This window comes from Triticum aestivum, chromosome 3B (genome assembly GCF_018294505.1).
Source record: "Triticum aestivum cultivar Chinese Spring chromosome 3B, IWGSC CS RefSeq v2.1, whole genome shotgun sequence".
NCBI classification, from domain to species: domain Eukaryota; kingdom Viridiplantae; phylum Streptophyta; class Magnoliopsida; order Poales; family Poaceae; genus Triticum; species Triticum aestivum.
The window spans coordinates 659,304,802-659,321,257 of NC_057801.1; the positions used below are offsets into that span (position 1 = coordinate 659,304,802).

The following is a 16,456-nucleotide window of genomic DNA, read 5'->3' on the forward strand; positions in this document are numbered from 1 at the left end:
CCCCATATCTTCCCTATGTCCGGATGTGCCACTCATCGGTGTGGCAAAGAGGGTGCTTCAGCCGGAGGGAAAGGGTGCTTCTGTGGAGCTCAGGCGGGTGCTCAGGATGGTCTGAGATAAAGGAGAACCGACCGGGTATCCGGCGGTGGCCTTCCTGGAACCACTGTCTAGGCAACAAAAGTGTCGCTACTCCTATCCAAATGATGAAGGGATACTCATAGTCTGGGTCTAATATCAAACAGACCTCGCAGCCATACCTAACATCTAAGACCTGAGGTCCCAACCATGACGCCTGCCGGGTATGGGCACCCACCAGTCCGGCGTGCTCCTCAACCAAGACGCCTGCCGGGTATGAGGCCGCCGTAGTCACCTGCCACCAATCCATCTTCAGAGTTGTACTGCTGCATGAACCTTGCCCGGTCTAGCTGCCGCCGGCGCCACCACGACACCAGACAGCGTCGACCTCCGGCGCGAGTCCATCATCACACATCAGACGCCTAATCTCCAGAGCGTCGTGCCATCGAGATCCGACACCATCAATGTGTGTGATGAAGCACCACTCTCCTCTTGTCACCTTCAGCCATCACTTGCTCCAAAACGATGCCCCAATGAGGGAAAGCGCTACTAAGAACGCCATCATCGTCCGATCCGGGAGACCCAGATTTAGGGTTTCCCGGAGCATCCCGAGCCTGATGAAGCAAACTGCAACGACGATGCCTCGACAAGGGAACAACATCTAAGACGCCGCCATCGTCCGCCATGACCGTAGTCGACGCGATTTTCGTCGGCAGTTGCTCCACCAGACGTGCGCCGCCAGCGTCGCTGATCCCTTCAACCGGAGTAAGCTCCAAAACGATACCGTGAAGAGGGGTTACGATGCAAAAGCACCGCCATCGCTCAATCCCAAGGAGATCTAGGGTTTCCCCTGGAGTTGCCCGTGCTGTCAAGGACCAGACAAGGGAAGAATCTCTGCGGATCCGCCCAGCTACCGACGAGCGGCACCCACCACTACGCCGACAACAATCCAGTGACCAAGGCCCACGCCTGGACCCAGATCCGGCCATGCCGCCGCGAACCCATCTGGTCACGCCGCCGCCATCCCTGGCGACCGCGACGCACCAGACCATGAAGCCTCCTGCCGCGGGGGAAGAGAACCGCCGAAGCGCCGCCACCACCCGCCATGGCGTCCGGCCTGGGGGCGCCGGCCCGCGCCAGCCCCATAGGAGCGGGAGGACCACAAGTCCCCGCTGCCGCCGGCAACGGCAAGGCTTCGCCTGGCCGTGCCCTTGGGCGACGGCGAGGAAGGAGGAGGAGGAGAGGTGGAGACCGGCGATGGGATCTGGGAGCCTCCCGGCCGCCACGCGGGGGGCGACGCGGTGTTCACTCGGGATAGATAGATGCACCCAAGCAATCCATAGCATAGGTAAACCTGGTTAGGTTCAGGCTAATGCACCACCTTTCTTAATCATCATCTGTCCAACAGGTTAGTGGGTAGTACTCCGTTATTGAATGGCTGTAGGACCGTCTTCTTCCTAATGGCAACTGCTGGTTACTGCTGCTGATGGCTCTCCTCCATACGTCTGTGCCACACCGACACCCGAGCTTGAATTCCTTCGAGGTAGCGATCGAGAACAAGAACACGGGAATATGCCATGATTTTGCTCCTTGGCTTTCTTGTTCTTGACCACGTTCAGAGTTCACATGATTGAGTACTGGAGATGTAGTTACTGCTCCTGACACTGTGGGATTAAATTTCCATGGACGACGAGCGTGATATCCATTCAATGGAGAAGAAGAGTCGTCAGCACAGTGATGGCAGCCGAAGCAAATAGCTCAGCTGATTCACCAGCTGTGTAGCGCTCGAGCCCTCCACCCAAGTTGATGACAAGTGGGCCCCTGTGACCAGGGGCAGGTGTGGCAGGTTGTCCATTGAGTATATAGCAAAAAACTATCACATTACAGGCTATCGTTTCAAAAAACTACCGTTTTTTTTAATCTTTCAAAAAACTACCACAAAAGTGATGGGCTGTTCCAAAAAGCCCAAATGACCAAGCAATTGGGAAATAATCCAGTTTATGACAGGTCGGGCCCGCTCCTAAACAAACCGTTAGTTGACTGTTTGTTTGACCATTAACTTACATTTGGATCCCACATGTAAGTACTCTCTCTCTCACCCTTATCTTCCTTCTCTCCCTCTTCTTCCCTATCACTCTCCCGAGCCATTGCTGGGCACCATCACGGGCTGCCGCAGTCAGCACCACACCAGGCACAGCCACGGCCACCGCCACCTGGGCCGGCCACCACCATGCTATGGACACGAAGATGGGAAGAGGGCGGCGGATGGGCAGCTCAGAGCGGCCCGCTGGTGGTCGGAGTTGAGCTCGTACTCCATGGCAGCACCCACGCCGCCGTCTCCTGCTACGCTCCGCGCCGCCGCAGAGAGGAGGTGAAGGAGCTCCGCCCCGCCGCCTGCTTAGCTCCGCGCCGCCGGACGCCACAAGGACGCGCCTAGCTTAGCTTTGCGTCGCCAGACAGCTCCACGCCGGCTGGACGCGGCTCTGCCTAGATCCGCCCAGCAGAGAGGAGGAGGAGGAGCTCCGCGCCGCCGGACAGCTCGAGCACGGGCGGGGAGCAGCCAAGCAGCACGGCCGGTTCCAGCCCGCTGCCGCTGCTGATTCCCGCCGGCCATGGCTGTCGCAGCCAGCAGCCATCTTCTCCAGGCGTGTTGCTGGCCGGCCCTGGCGACGAGCTCGCCGGCGTGGTGCTGGCCGGCTCCGGCGAGGAGCTCGCCAGCGAGGACCCGATTGCTTCTTTTTTTTCTTTCAGGGACCCGATTGCTTTATATTTTTTTCAGGGGCTTGATTGCTTTTAGTTTTCATTGTAGGGACCTGATTGCATGTCAAAAATATTTGAACCCTACCTGTCATAACATGTCAATGGTCAACCTAACGGTCAAAGATAACGGTCAACCTGACGAGTGGACCCGAGCTGTCATAATTTCATTTAAAACTTAATGGTTCAGTCACTTGGGTTTTTTGGAACAGCCCACCATTTTTGTGGTAGTTTTTTAAAAAATTAAGAAAAGCGGTAGTTTTTTAAAAATTAAGAAAAGCGGTAGTTTTTTGAAACGATAGCCCGTAATGTGGTAGTTTTTTGCTATTCACTCTTGTTTATCAGGTTAAGTCCAAGATGGACAAGACAAGCTGTCATGGTAGGCTTTAGCTATACTCTATACTTCCCATGGTAAAACCAAAAGACATGGACTCCTCCATTGTCCATTGCCGGTAGTTCAGGTCTTCAGGACCATTACGCCATTACCTCCATCTTAAACAAAAATGGCACTGACCACCAGTGATCATGTTGTCATGGTAGGTTTTGTTTGTGATAAAGCGTCCCCATGAATGTTGTGCTGAACCTAAACAATGATCGACGTTGAAGACATACACAATCATGGCCCCAGCAAAGGTTTTTTCTAGTCCTCGGAGTCATCATGGAAGTAGGTCTCTGGACACCACAGGTTCAGTGCCCGGTGCTTCTTCTCTCCAAACCGAAAAGCGGAGGCCCTTGATGAGAGGGCGTGCCTCAGGTAGTGCTTAAGCATCTAGCACTATGATCTTAGTTAATGGTTGGGCAAGTATCGTGGCACAGAATTCGTATCATTGCAATGATCAGGATGGTCATCTTTTGAAGGTAACTAGCATAAGCTAAATGCTGCAGTTCCATGGTGATCTTTCCTGAGCTCTTTAGCTTTCTGATCTCCTCATTGCTAGAACTAACTTGCTGATGCTAGTTTGAATTGAATACTGTACGAATCGTATTCGTATCTGAGGGTGGGTGTACCGTCGGGGTCGATAGCAAAGCAAGATGCCTAAATCATTTTATTTCCTTTAAAAAAAATTCTAACAAAAAAGGAGATGCCTGGTTCTTTTGTAAGTTGCCCACTTTCATACCGGAAACTCGGAACACTTGGCACCCATTTTAAAAACGAGGTCAGAGAATGATGGTGCAACCTTCACCCAGCAACTATCCTCAAAAGAAAAATCATAATACATGAGAAAGCTTGCACTGTGTGCACCACACTATTTGTTCAAGAAAACAGAGGGACGACCAAGCATGAACCCAGCGAGATCGATGGGGTGATTCAGTTCATACCTAAACGTACGAGGAAAAAAGAATCAGTTACTATGACATGAATAATTTTAATTTTCAAAGTCAAGAGTCATGCTAACTAAGTCTGAGCCTTACAAGAACACTTCCGACCCACCCCCCCCCCCCCCCCCCCCCCCCCCCCGCGCAAAGAAAAGAACGCTCTTGACCAAAACAAAGATCGTCCAAGGCGAATCTGGCAGGCCCACCATGAGCCTATCTCGATGCCGCACCTTCTTCGCATCACCAGAGCCAAAGAGTTGTTATAGCCGATAACTAAATTTTCAAGAGCGTCGACTTGGAAAGAAGGCAAAGACCGAATGTGGAGACTCAACCCTACGTCGGGCCCGAAAGGGGCTCTTAGAATTGTATTGACGACACCACCTGCGCCACCACAAACCAATACAGAAGCATCATGATTGACGGCTCTTTCCCACACCGACGAATGTGAACTGGGAGAACCGACCCTCATGCACCCCGTGACGCCGAAACCAATGCCACCACGGCAAAATGGAGCTATAGGTACTTATTTCGTCACACCCACTGCCCGAACAAACAAAACGAGGACACGAAAAGCCCCCCCCCCCCCTCCACGCACCGAAATCGAAACCACCTGTCAAAGTGAGGGGGGCCAATGGAATCAACCGACGAGGACGCAGATTGTGTGGCGGCTAAGGTTACGGGGTACTCTAGGTAAAACACGAAAGGTGTGATCGTTCGTAACATGAATAATCTGGATTTCTAATACTCCATCTGTTCACAAATATGAGATGAGTAAACAAACACAAACTAAAATGTGTCTATATATATCTGATTGAGAAATAATTAGAACATCTTAGAGTGTGTTTGGATGCAAAGTATTTTTGCTGTTTTTCTAGAATACCGTGATTTCTTAAAAAACTTTGGTATAAAATACTTTGAGATGTTTGGATGAAACAAATACTCCAGTTTAGAATATCCTGGTATCTCTCATACTGCAATTTTTTTTATGTATCTAAAAAAGAGGCCCCGACCTCTTTTTTCTAGACTGAGACGAAAGAAACTGGGGGAGCGCTCAGCCTCCTTCGACTCCTCAATATGCTGTACGTATATCCGTTAAACGAAGTTCAATCTATCTTCTGATTATTAGTGTTTCAGTTTGATGATTAGTTCTTTACGGGCGGCGGCTGGGCACATGTTACTTTTCTAGTGATCTTGTACCCTTATATCCGGTCGATGTCTGCCCATTACACATGACTCGAACGAAGCTCGCTCGTGGAGTAGATCAATTCGTGGTTGGAGCACACTCGTACACAGCAGGCTAAAAGCTAGCTAGTTGTCAGTTCTATGCGGCAAGAGCATGGATGTTTGCATTGGGCGGGTGTTTCTACACACAGATCATGATCTAACTGATTGTAGCTGAGATTGGTGCAATGTGTCAAAACTATGGCAAAATAGCACTTGCCAAACGCATAGACTGTTTTGCCAAAACAGAAAAAAAACTACCAACTTTGGAAACCGAAGTATTCATTGTCCACACATTGAAAAACTGAGGTTTTAAATTACTACATTTTAAAAAAATTGTGTTGCCAAACTAGACCTTATATGTATGAACGGAGTGAGTAGTTTTCTTCGAGGGGCACACTGTGCGAGCTGTTGTAAGTCTATGGTAATATGTTGCCCTGCTTAGAGTATCTCCAACAGCCGCGCTATATAAGCGCTGCGCTGGAAATTTCAGGTTTTTAGCGCGCGCGCAACCGCTCCGGAAGGTCAAGCGGAGGCGCAATAACCACGCACGCGGCATAAGTAGTTCAGCGCGCGGTCCGAAACGCCATCGCACGTCGTTTATTTGCTGCGCCCGCTCCCGCGCGCTGCACACTCGAAAGCCCGCGCCGTACCTTCTCTGCCACGCCGCTTTCGCCCCACCCGCGCTGCCCCGATGAATTCGCCTGATGGACGGACGCACCGGCATCCCCCTCACCCCTTCCTACACCCGCGGCCACTCCGCCGCCGCAAACCCTAGCACGGGGAGGTTTGGCTTCGCCTCTGCGGGTGCTCCTCCGAGCACCGGCATCGCGCGCGGCCTTCTCATGCCGCCACGGATGACCTCGGCGGCGGGTTGCGTCGCGCCGGCGCCCGTCGTGAAGCCACATGCCCCCCTCTCGAAGCTCCCAAATGCGGCACGGGCGAAGAAGGGCAAGGTGCCCACGAAGAAGAACAAGGCGGTGGACGGCTCCTCTAGGTGGCCGAAGAAGAAGCTTGCAGGGCGTGCGACAGACGCGGTGGCAACCGAAGCGCCGGCGAGCTCACTTGTTGAGCCGGCGGCCGACACGCACAAGGTGTTCGATGAAATGCCCACGAGGTAAAATTTCGTCAACTTTTTGTTGTTGTTTTTTGAATGCATACATATCGATAGCTTATTTGCTTTGTTGTATATACTTTGTAATTTCAATGAGGAGGCATATATGTCAACTATGGGTGTTGGCTCCAACAATTCTCATTGGTCTCAAACCAATGAGATGCATTTCGATGATCATGAGTTTGGGGTGGATGAAGATGGTGAGGGCATCGTCGTTGCACCAAAAGAAAGAGGGGGCAACTACACCATGGACGAAGACATCTTGCTATGCAATATTTGGTTGCAAGTGTCGAGGGATCCCTCCGTTGGAGGGGATCAAAGTAGAGATGCATACTGACTCCGGATGAAGGAGCGCTTTGATCTACACAACAAAAGTGGAATTGACCGCTCCGGAAGATCTCTTTGCTCCCGGTTGTCGACAATCAACCGAGATTGTCAAAGGTGGGCGGCCGCACTTAAGGCGGTTGACTCGTTGAACCCAAGTGGCACCAATGATAGAGATAGGGTAAGTGTCATTTCTTTCATGATTCTTCCATGTTCATCATGCTTCTTCTTGGTGTTTCAAGTGCTAACTTGTTCTTTTGTTTGTAGCTCACTATTGCACAAAACTTATTCCAATGAGAGCAGAAGAAGACCAAGAAAGGCAAGATCAAGAAAGGGAGACCATTTACCTTGCCTCATTGCTATGAAAAATTGAAGGATGGTGAGAAATGGAAGCCCCGTGATGGTGTCGATGATGAGGAGAGCGACAAACGCAAGCGAACTATTGATTTGGATGATGATGAGGAGGAGGCATCAAGTGATGATGACAAGAGAAGCCCTACACCAAACTCGATTTCGTACTCCAAGCCAAAAAGACCGGATGAATGCAAGAAAGACGGAAAAGAAAAGAAGAAGAGGAAAGAAGATGACGAGCTAAAAATGTTATGGAAGCTATTATGAAGGCAAGAAAGGAAGCGAACGAGGTGAGGAAGATGCCAATGAACCAAGATGCAGCGGCCGGGGAGAGGAGGGTGGCGGCCGAGGAGAGGAAGGTGGCATTGAAGGAGAAGAAATTGGCCATGGAGGAGCGAACTAGGTTGTTGGAATGGGAGAAGTACTTGTTCTTCATGGACACATCTACCCTCGATAAGAAGCAAAAGGGGTACGTCAATCTTGCCTGTGAAGAAGTCTTGGTCCAAAAGAGAGCCATGGTTGGCATGGGTGGCGGTGGCATGGGCGGCATGGGAGGCATCAGTGGCTTCAGAGCTACCATGGGCAGCATGGGTGGCTTCGGAGCTACCATGGGGGCCATGGGAGACATGGGTGGCTTCGGAGCTACCATAGGAGGCATGAGTTTTGCGTCTCTCATGGGAGGCATGGGAGCACCTCCGGGCGGCATGGGTGGAATGTCTTCCGGTGTGCCCGTCACACACCTTCGCATAATGCTGTTGAAGATCTTGCCAACACCTTTCGAGCTCCACATGATGATGCGGCGCGCGACAATGAAGAGGAGGAGGAAGAATCATCTTCGGATGAGGATGATGAATCGGAGGAAGAGAAGGATGAAGACGAGGACGAGGCATGATTGTTGAGGTGCCATTCGTTTGTGTGAACTTTTATGTCATAAACTTGGTTCGGATTTTGAACTTGGTTGGATGATGTTATGGGGCATGAATTTGAACTTTTATGTCATGAACTTGTTTGGGTGATTTTAAACTATGCCATGTCTTGTTTTGATATTTGAAATATCATCATATTGTCTCCAAAATGCAATATATGACAAGGGCCGGCTGCTCGCGCGCGCTGCAGTTTACCGTGTCTGTTGGAGCGGCTCGGGCACGCTATATTTTGCAGCGGCCGCTGGAGCCAGTGCACCGCGACGCGCAAAAGCTGACGATTCCGGCGTTGTATACTGTTTTTTAGCGCACTGCGCGTTGCGCGTCTATTGGAGATGCTATTAGGTAAGGTGCTACGGTCTACCTAACAGTTGGCACGTCTGAAATAAGTTTCCTGGCCTATTGATGTCTCCTAATTATCGCTGGTAGTACAGGTCTATCCTGTAGCAAGCCCACTCGGATCGATAGCAGCCTCTGCGCTAATCCAAAGTTCTAAACCACTTTCTCTGCAGTACTGTGCAATCTACAGTAGTTACAACTTGCAACAGAAATAGAAAAAAATTGTGGGTTCCGATGGTAGTCCATGATGATGCGGGGAGAGCAGGCAGTGCTACCGCTGGGTTGGGGTTGGGGACCAAGACCAATGGCTGCTGGTCAAGCGTACTACATCGCCGGTCAGAAGAGCATCTCCGTCCGCCATGTGCCCCACCCAGCCCCCAGCGCAAGAAGGATACACGCAATACCTCCGTCCGCCGTACCGTATCCAGCCAGCTCGGAGCCAGCGGGGATCCATCAAAGGCGCCAGGCTGCCATGCCATGTCCACGTCCATGTGTGGGGCGCCATGTGCGCGCGCCCAGTCCACAGGCATCGCCAGGACGGACGGGGACGCGTGCCCAGTTCACGCGGTGACGTAGCATCTCGTCGTCTTCACGGCAAATCCAAGAAGATGCGGCTTCGGGATTTGATCAAGGGAGAGAGATGGATGGGGCGGCGGTGACGCGTCCTCTTGCTGTAAACGTCGATGACCAGCCAGCGACCGGCCGCACGCACCGCACGGCGCGGCGCCCATGATTGGGCTGGGTGGGCCACCGGCGATCGTTGGCGTGGAAACGCGCGGTGGTCCACGGCTCGTCGATCGGCGGCAGCGATCGAGGGCTCCCCCTCCCCTCCCCCCGTGCGCAGCGACCTTCGCTTATCCTGCGGCCCTCCGAGTTATTGCTCTCCATCGGTCGATCGGCAGGTGGAGGTCTGTTAGGTGGCCGGAGGACAAATTTTCCGCACGCATCGGTATCATCGACGACGCTTTGGCATGTGGCCATGTGGGGGGAAGCCAGCCGCCTTGGTGAAACTGGCCATGCTCTGTTTCCTCTTTGTACTACTCCCTATCTTGAGTAGTATTATCGATCGACTCTCCTCGACTTCTCGAGTGCACAGCAGGAGAACGCTCTTGTCCATTCCCGAGGAATCAATCATGATGCATGTACACATCGGTCACTGTACTTGAGCTCCGCGCCCGAGCACCTCAGATGTTTTTAGAGAAGAAAAAAAAGGCTAGATTTGCCAGTTGTGTTGCCCTGTTGACGTCCGCAAAGACGAAGCAATTGTGCTTTTTTTTTCTCCAAGAAACTTCTATCTATTCATCTTCAATCATGGTAGTACGAAAAACAACAGAGGTAAAAAATTATAACCATATCCGTGGACCACCTAGCGACGACTACAAGTACTGGCAGAGCCAGACAAATCTTGTTGTAGTAGATAGTCGAAAGTCATCATGTCATCATGTTAGGCCACATATGACCAACGCACCAGAGTAGCAACGATCACCGACGAAAAAAGTCATAGTTAGAAGGATCAAATATGTAAACACCCAAACGAAGACGATCAAAGACCGAATCCAAACAAATCCATCAAAGACCAACACCGACCGAATCCCGCGAGATCCGATAGAGACAAACCTCCACACGCCCTCCGACAATGTTAGACGCACCATCGAAACGGGGATAGAATGTGGGTTTATTCCTACTGAGGGACATCGCCGCCGTCACACAGCCTCAACCAATACGCATAACCTAACAAGAATAAGAACGGGGTCCCTCCCGCCGGCGGGGGGTCGAGATCCTCCACATGCCCATGGCATTGAGGCCATCGTTGATGGGGCGGACCGGCGACGACGCCGACGAAAGGAGAAGAGCTTTTCTTGTGGAGGAGGGAAGAGTTAGGCTAGTGTCCTTCAGCAATTGTGCTTTCTTAACTTGCTGCGTAGACTCAAAGCTACTGGTCAAGCTTTGAAAATCCTTTTTTAGGGGAAATTTTCGTTTTATTTTGAGAAAAAAATATTTTCCTTTTCTTTTGACAAAGCGAGCCACCATGCAGTTTAGCCCACATTCATGGCCCATACGGTAGTTTTCCTGTATGTGGCCTTTAGTGTCTGATACAAAAACATGATCAGCCTAGAAGTAATATTGTATCGTTGTGCGACAAATTAATACCTCCTTCATACTAAAAAAATAAAAATATCTCATTCATCCCAAAATCCTTGTGGTTCTAAATTTGTTCTAAGTCAAACATCTTTATCAATATTATAAAATATAGTTCATGATGAATCTATTGAGCTAATTGACCTTGATTGTGTGACAAACATGGTCGGATGCCACGGCTTTTATCTTTTGATGTGACATGTTGAATTTCTGTTTTTATTGAAATTTGTAGGATTACAGACACATATGTCGTGGATGTTCAAAATTTTCCACAATTTTCAAATACTCTTGTATTTGAATCTCGTGCAAGTTTTTTTATTTGCGAGAAAGAATTTCATGCAAGTTTGTATCTCTGGTAGCAGTAGATATCAATGTGATTTGTGCTTGGAGAACTTAAAAAAATCCTAGAAAAAATACTCCCTCCATCACAAATTACTTGTCGCAAAAATGAATGTATCTAGAACTGAAAATATGTCTAGATAAATCAATTTCTGCAACAAGTAATTCAGAACGGAGGAAGTAGTCTCAATCATTACATCTGAGAAGCTGGGTTCGGTGTCAAGCTTTGAAAATCGATTTTTTTCCATTCCTCATTTTGTCTACTGTGGCCCATATTCATGGCCCATGCGATAGTTTTGTGTAACACGGCCTTTACTGTCTAATGCAGACACAATCTGTCGAGAAGTTCTATTTCTCAAAAAGAAAAGAAAAAACAGGCTATATTATAGCATTGTGGAGACAACGAACACTGAAGGTTCTGTACAACAGTAAAATTTACGATGGGGGAACTCTAGCTAGCCATGTACAAGTCAATTAGCTGAATACATATGCAAAGTTTACGTCCTTTTTCCCTTTTGCAAGGGGTTGTGCTAGCTTCCCCCCTAACACTTTGTTTATTTGCGACTGTGATCTTCAAGAAACCAAACCAAATCATGAGCCTGGCCACAAGCATGGAGTGAAATTACAGCTTTGAGTTGGCGCGGCTCAACGTTGCTTCGATGGTTCCATGTGGTTCGTCAGTCGGCATGTACACATCATCAGCAAACTGTACATAGAAATGACTCGGTTAAATATATATACCTCAAGAACGTTTTTGGACTACCAAGTATTAATATTCTGAAAACAGGACAAACAAATGTTGTACCCATTGTTCTCACCTTCACCAATCCTGGATTTTCTTTGCCCCCTAGGTTCACGGGAATAAAGTGGAGGTTTGGCATCCTAAGCTGAACAGATGCTATGTCTGGGAACCTGGGAGTTGACATCATATGTTCAGGCATACATAAAAGTAGGGGCTAAATACGGCTGACAAAAAGCTACAGCCGGTAAGAAAATAATGGCCAAATCTCAAAAAGCTGCAAACCTGGTAAGAACTTCCCTAGCCATGAGGTATAATGTATTCTGCACTGATGGGCTATATACACCAACATCAGGTGGACCAAAGAATGTGTCTGCGAGAACTTTCTTTACATCCTGGTATCTTTGTGTGAAGCAAAATGGCTTTGACGGAAGCTGGGAAATATGCTCGAACGGATACCTGAAACAAAAGAGAAAGCATGATGGTAATCAATTGGATGGATTATGGCAAGTTTGTCATTTAAAAGACTACGAAATCATGAATCATGACTTGGAACATGAGCTCATATTAGCTTTGTGTGTGTGTGTGTGTGTGCATGGTAGCTCATATTAGCTTGAAAGCCCAAAAGATCTGGCAACAGTATTTGTAAAGAATTATGCTCATCCAAGACCAACAGCAATAGAGAAGTTATTATGGTAATGCTTAGTACACTTGATTTATTGCCTTGAATCTAAGAACTACTATTGACAATCATAAAAGGGTTCACTGATATCAGAATTGTGGATAAGAGAACATTTCAGGCAGATGGGAAAGAGTGCCCAAACCTCCACCAAGCAGTTACTTCTGTTGCTACAATTCTTTCTCTTGTTTCAGGAAGAAGAGTGTAGCGGTCCCTCACAAATCCTTCAAATCCAGACTGAGATAGATAGTGATGAGAATTTAGTATTTATTACTTGCACCTGCAGCCTATTTATGTAATACTAAAGTAAAACAGTTCCGCTTCAGCTAAAACTAGTTAAATTATTTTGCTTAGGTAACACTACATCTAACAAAATTCCTGCCTGCTGACATGTTGCATTCGATCCCCAAAAGCATGAATACATGACATATTGAAATAGCTCTAGCATGTCCATTCCTATTTCAACGGTCTTCTACAAGGACTACCTCATATCTCATCAACTATTGGAAAAACTTCTGGTAAGGCTACATATATCTTCCTACTTAATAATCTCCTTTAAATCTCTATCATATCAGAACTCATAACTTATTCAACTATGTACTGCGACTAGCAAACTCAACCAGAGTTGGAGAAATATGCAGAAGTGCATTTCTTTGGGATGGTGGCATGAGGACCAAGACAAATAAGTGAAATAAACACCTGAGTTGTCTTTAGCAGGGAGTATCCTTGTATCCCAGAATTTATAAGCAGGCTTCCAGACTTCTTCACGTTGACCTCAGTGGTGTGCTTTTCAGAACCAAGTTTGAACCCTGCAAAGAAGTCCATTGCCTAAGTTATCAGATAACTCTAAAATAATTCGTCAGGGAGGGACTGTTTTCCTTTACCGTCGCAATTTGCAATAGAAGCTATATAAATGCAAATATGTATCACAATAAATGTGAGAAAGTTATTTGTCAAAACAAAAAATAAATCAGCAAGTAGTTGATAAGAAACAGTCTGCTCGATTATCATAATTCTCCTTTTTGACTATCAGTGGATCTACCAGGAATCTAAATTTTAAGGAGAAAATGGAAGACATGCAGGTAAGGGTACTGTTTATGCTCCGCACTATCCAACTTGCAATCACAATGATAATGATGTGAAATTATTTGAGAGCACGATAGGAAAACTATTTTTGACCAATAGTAACTGCATGCTTAAAGATTGAGTGGCTCTGGTATTTAACTTATTGGCCAAGTCCCATTTGGTTCTGTTCTCTAATAATAATGAAATACATTTCACTAGTTGGAAGAGGGATTTCCAAACAACATGCAAAACTGTGCATGTCACTACTTAAATATTCAGTATCAAGTATATGTTTGGCAAAAAACAGTTAAATGATGATTGCGCATCTTCATGCTAGATAAAAGCGACATGATGTTTGCTGGCACCTGCCAACATAGTCTACCTAGTTGGCTGAGTTGTTGATAAATATAAATTGCCAAGGGCTTTCAGTGTCTAACATTCCTTTTCTCTAGCTTTACTTCAACTGCTACTGCTTGTTGATCTTTACAATGCTTTTCAATGCATAGACTGTAGCTAAAAAACTGTTCATAATGAACGACAGATTGTTCAGAAATGTGGAAGAAACATACGAAACATAATTTTATCATAAATCCTAATGTCCTACTAGAATAGATGCAATTCATCCTATTTGCGCATGGATCCAATACCGTGCTGACCTACAAGAAGAGGCGGATGAGCATTTCGTTCAAAATGGTTCAGAACTTCTATGGCAGGTGACCACTGAAACAAGAGTGGGGGATGGAGCATTTGTCACATTGTTTTATGCTACTTCTTTCATATAGATTGTAGGCAAGTTTGGCAATTCAGGGATGTGTAATCCCTGGCGTCTGATCTCTGCTTTTACATACTCAGCCGCTAATTGGAATGTCTGTAATATAATCTGGTATTGTTAAGTAACGCTGGGGGGTGTGGCCCTCCTGACTTGGCTTCCATTTGAATGAAACTTATTATGGCATCATGAAAGCACATTTTGCTTACCGCGGCACAAGTAAACAGCAAGAGTAAGCGATAGAATTCTTCTCACCATGCGAATGGGGCTTCCCGTCCACAGCCACACGCTCCCACGGGCGCTCCACGATTGTCACTGTAGCCTCTGAGACCTGCTCGAACAAGAACACTTTCATAAATGGCCGGGCTCCACTGCTTTTATACAACAGAACACAGACCATAAATGGCTGGGAAAAATTCCCATCCCCACCATTCCCTACCTGCGAGTACAGTGAGGTGAAATGCCTCCCGAGGATGACCGCGAATTCCTCCATGGACACCACCTCCGTGCACTCCTTGGCCTTCACATACACCTGATCAAGCAAGCGAAAGGCACAGCGGATCAAGGGACCAGGACCGAGACTGACCGGGGAGCATCGCCGGGCAGAGAGAAGGGAAGGGAAGGTGGGCGCACGGTGTTCTTGATGGAGTCGGTGGCGACGATGGCGGAGTTGTCGTCGGAGGTGTAGGAGGGGAGGCAGTCGGAGACGACGCTGACGGCGACGCTCCACTCGACGAAGAGGTGGCCGCCGGCCTCGGCGGGGCGGCGCCAGACGCGGGAGACCCGGACGCGGGACTTGCCGTGCCTGCCCTGGAGGTCGAAGCGCCCGGCCATGGGTGGGGATCCGATCTGCGCTGAAGGGTGGATGCGGATGCGGATGCGCGAGGTGGGATCGATCGGTCGTGGAAGTGACGCGCACGGGAGTGCTACTGCTTCTTTTGTAGAGAGGGAGCGGGGATGTGGGGACCGCGCGCAGTCGGCGAGGGAGATGCCCGTCGCGGTGTCACTCTCGTTCGTCGGCCGTGTGTTGCCACCTCGGAGGGGATCGAGCCGATACGTCCGCCTCTGACACCGTCGAGGTTTTGCTATGGTACAATACAATGGGCCGCTTCGTCATTTATTGCCCTGTCCATGTTGCTCCGTGTATTTGTTGCCCAAGTACAAATGGGAATACATATTATATACCGTACTGCCAAATCGGTGCGTGTCTATTTGTCCAAGTGGCTGACCGAAGCTGGTATACACGTCGGTGCAAAAAAAAAGCTGCTATACACGTAGCATGCCAAGGATAAACCGCTGCCTGCACACTGTTTCAGTAGAGCAGCTGCAGCCCACTGTTTCCGCGTAGCAGCCGCGGCACATCAGTTAGGATTAGTTAATTAGTTTAATTAATGGTGCGGTTTTCTTTCCAGATGGGTCGCGTCCTATTGTAACGGACACGCCCCTCAATCCCATCTCCTGTGTTGTGAACATCGCGTCTGTGCAACACGCCTCTTTCAGGGGTATAAATTTGTACATCATCGCAATCGATCGACATTAGTGTTTAATGTTCATTGCACTGTTTCTTCACACGTTATCACGCACACACATCCAGTGAGAGAGACACGCCACACAAGCACAAGAACTCGCCGGAGAAAGACTTGGAACAAACTTCAAGGAATAATACAATAGAGGAGAAAATGTGTTTAGTGGATAGTGCCTCTACTAACACGATACTTAGGGAGATAAAGTATTTCCAGACACTCGAGAAGAGTAATGGAAGTGTCATGACAATTGCTGGTCGAGACACGATAATTGTTGGTTCTGGTCAAGCTACAATTACACTCCCTATGGGTACTAAATTGGTAATTCGGGATGCTCTACTGCATCCAAATTCTACTCATACCTTGCTGAGTTTTAAGAATATCCGAAAAAATGGTTTCCATGTGGAAACTAATGAAGAGAGTCAGACTGAATGCCTACTCATAACTCAGCAAAAGGGATTTTGAAAGAAAGTCCTTGAGAATTTGCCTTTTCTATCTTCTGGGTTGTATTATACATACATTAAACCAAATACGCATATGGCGTACAAGATAGTTTTTCAGAATCTTGATAAGTTCAATATTTGGCATGATCGTCTGGGCCATCCTGGTATTGGGATGATAAAAAAAATTATTGATGATTCTGTTGGACACAACATAACGGATAGAAAGTTTCCAAAATCATCGGATTTTGTATGCAGAGCATGTGCAACTAGGAAATTGATCACAAGGCCATTTTATGTGAAATTAAAAGATGAGCCGCTTAATTTCCTTAAACGCATTCA

At 48.0% G+C, this 16,456-nt stretch overlaps 1 protein-coding gene across 1 annotated transcript; it reads right to left on the reverse strand.

Moving 5' to 3' along the window:
* Positions 1–11,250: 11,250 nt before the first annotated feature.
* On the reverse strand, positions 11,251–15,139 carry LOC100037659 (uricase). The gene is made up of 8 exons (XM_044495100.1): positions 14,785–15,139; positions 14,591–14,683; positions 14,407–14,482; positions 13,017–13,126; positions 12,463–12,554; positions 11,924–12,097; positions 11,718–11,811; positions 11,251–11,605 (listed from the first exon to the last, which is right to left on the reverse strand). Exons 1-8 carry the CDS (start codon positions 14,983–14,985, stop codon positions 11,522–11,524), a joined length of 924 nt encoding a protein of 307 aa, XP_044351035.1. The 5' UTR covers positions 14,986–15,139; the 3' UTR covers positions 11,251–11,521.
* Positions 15,140–16,456: the final 1,317 nt, after the last annotated feature.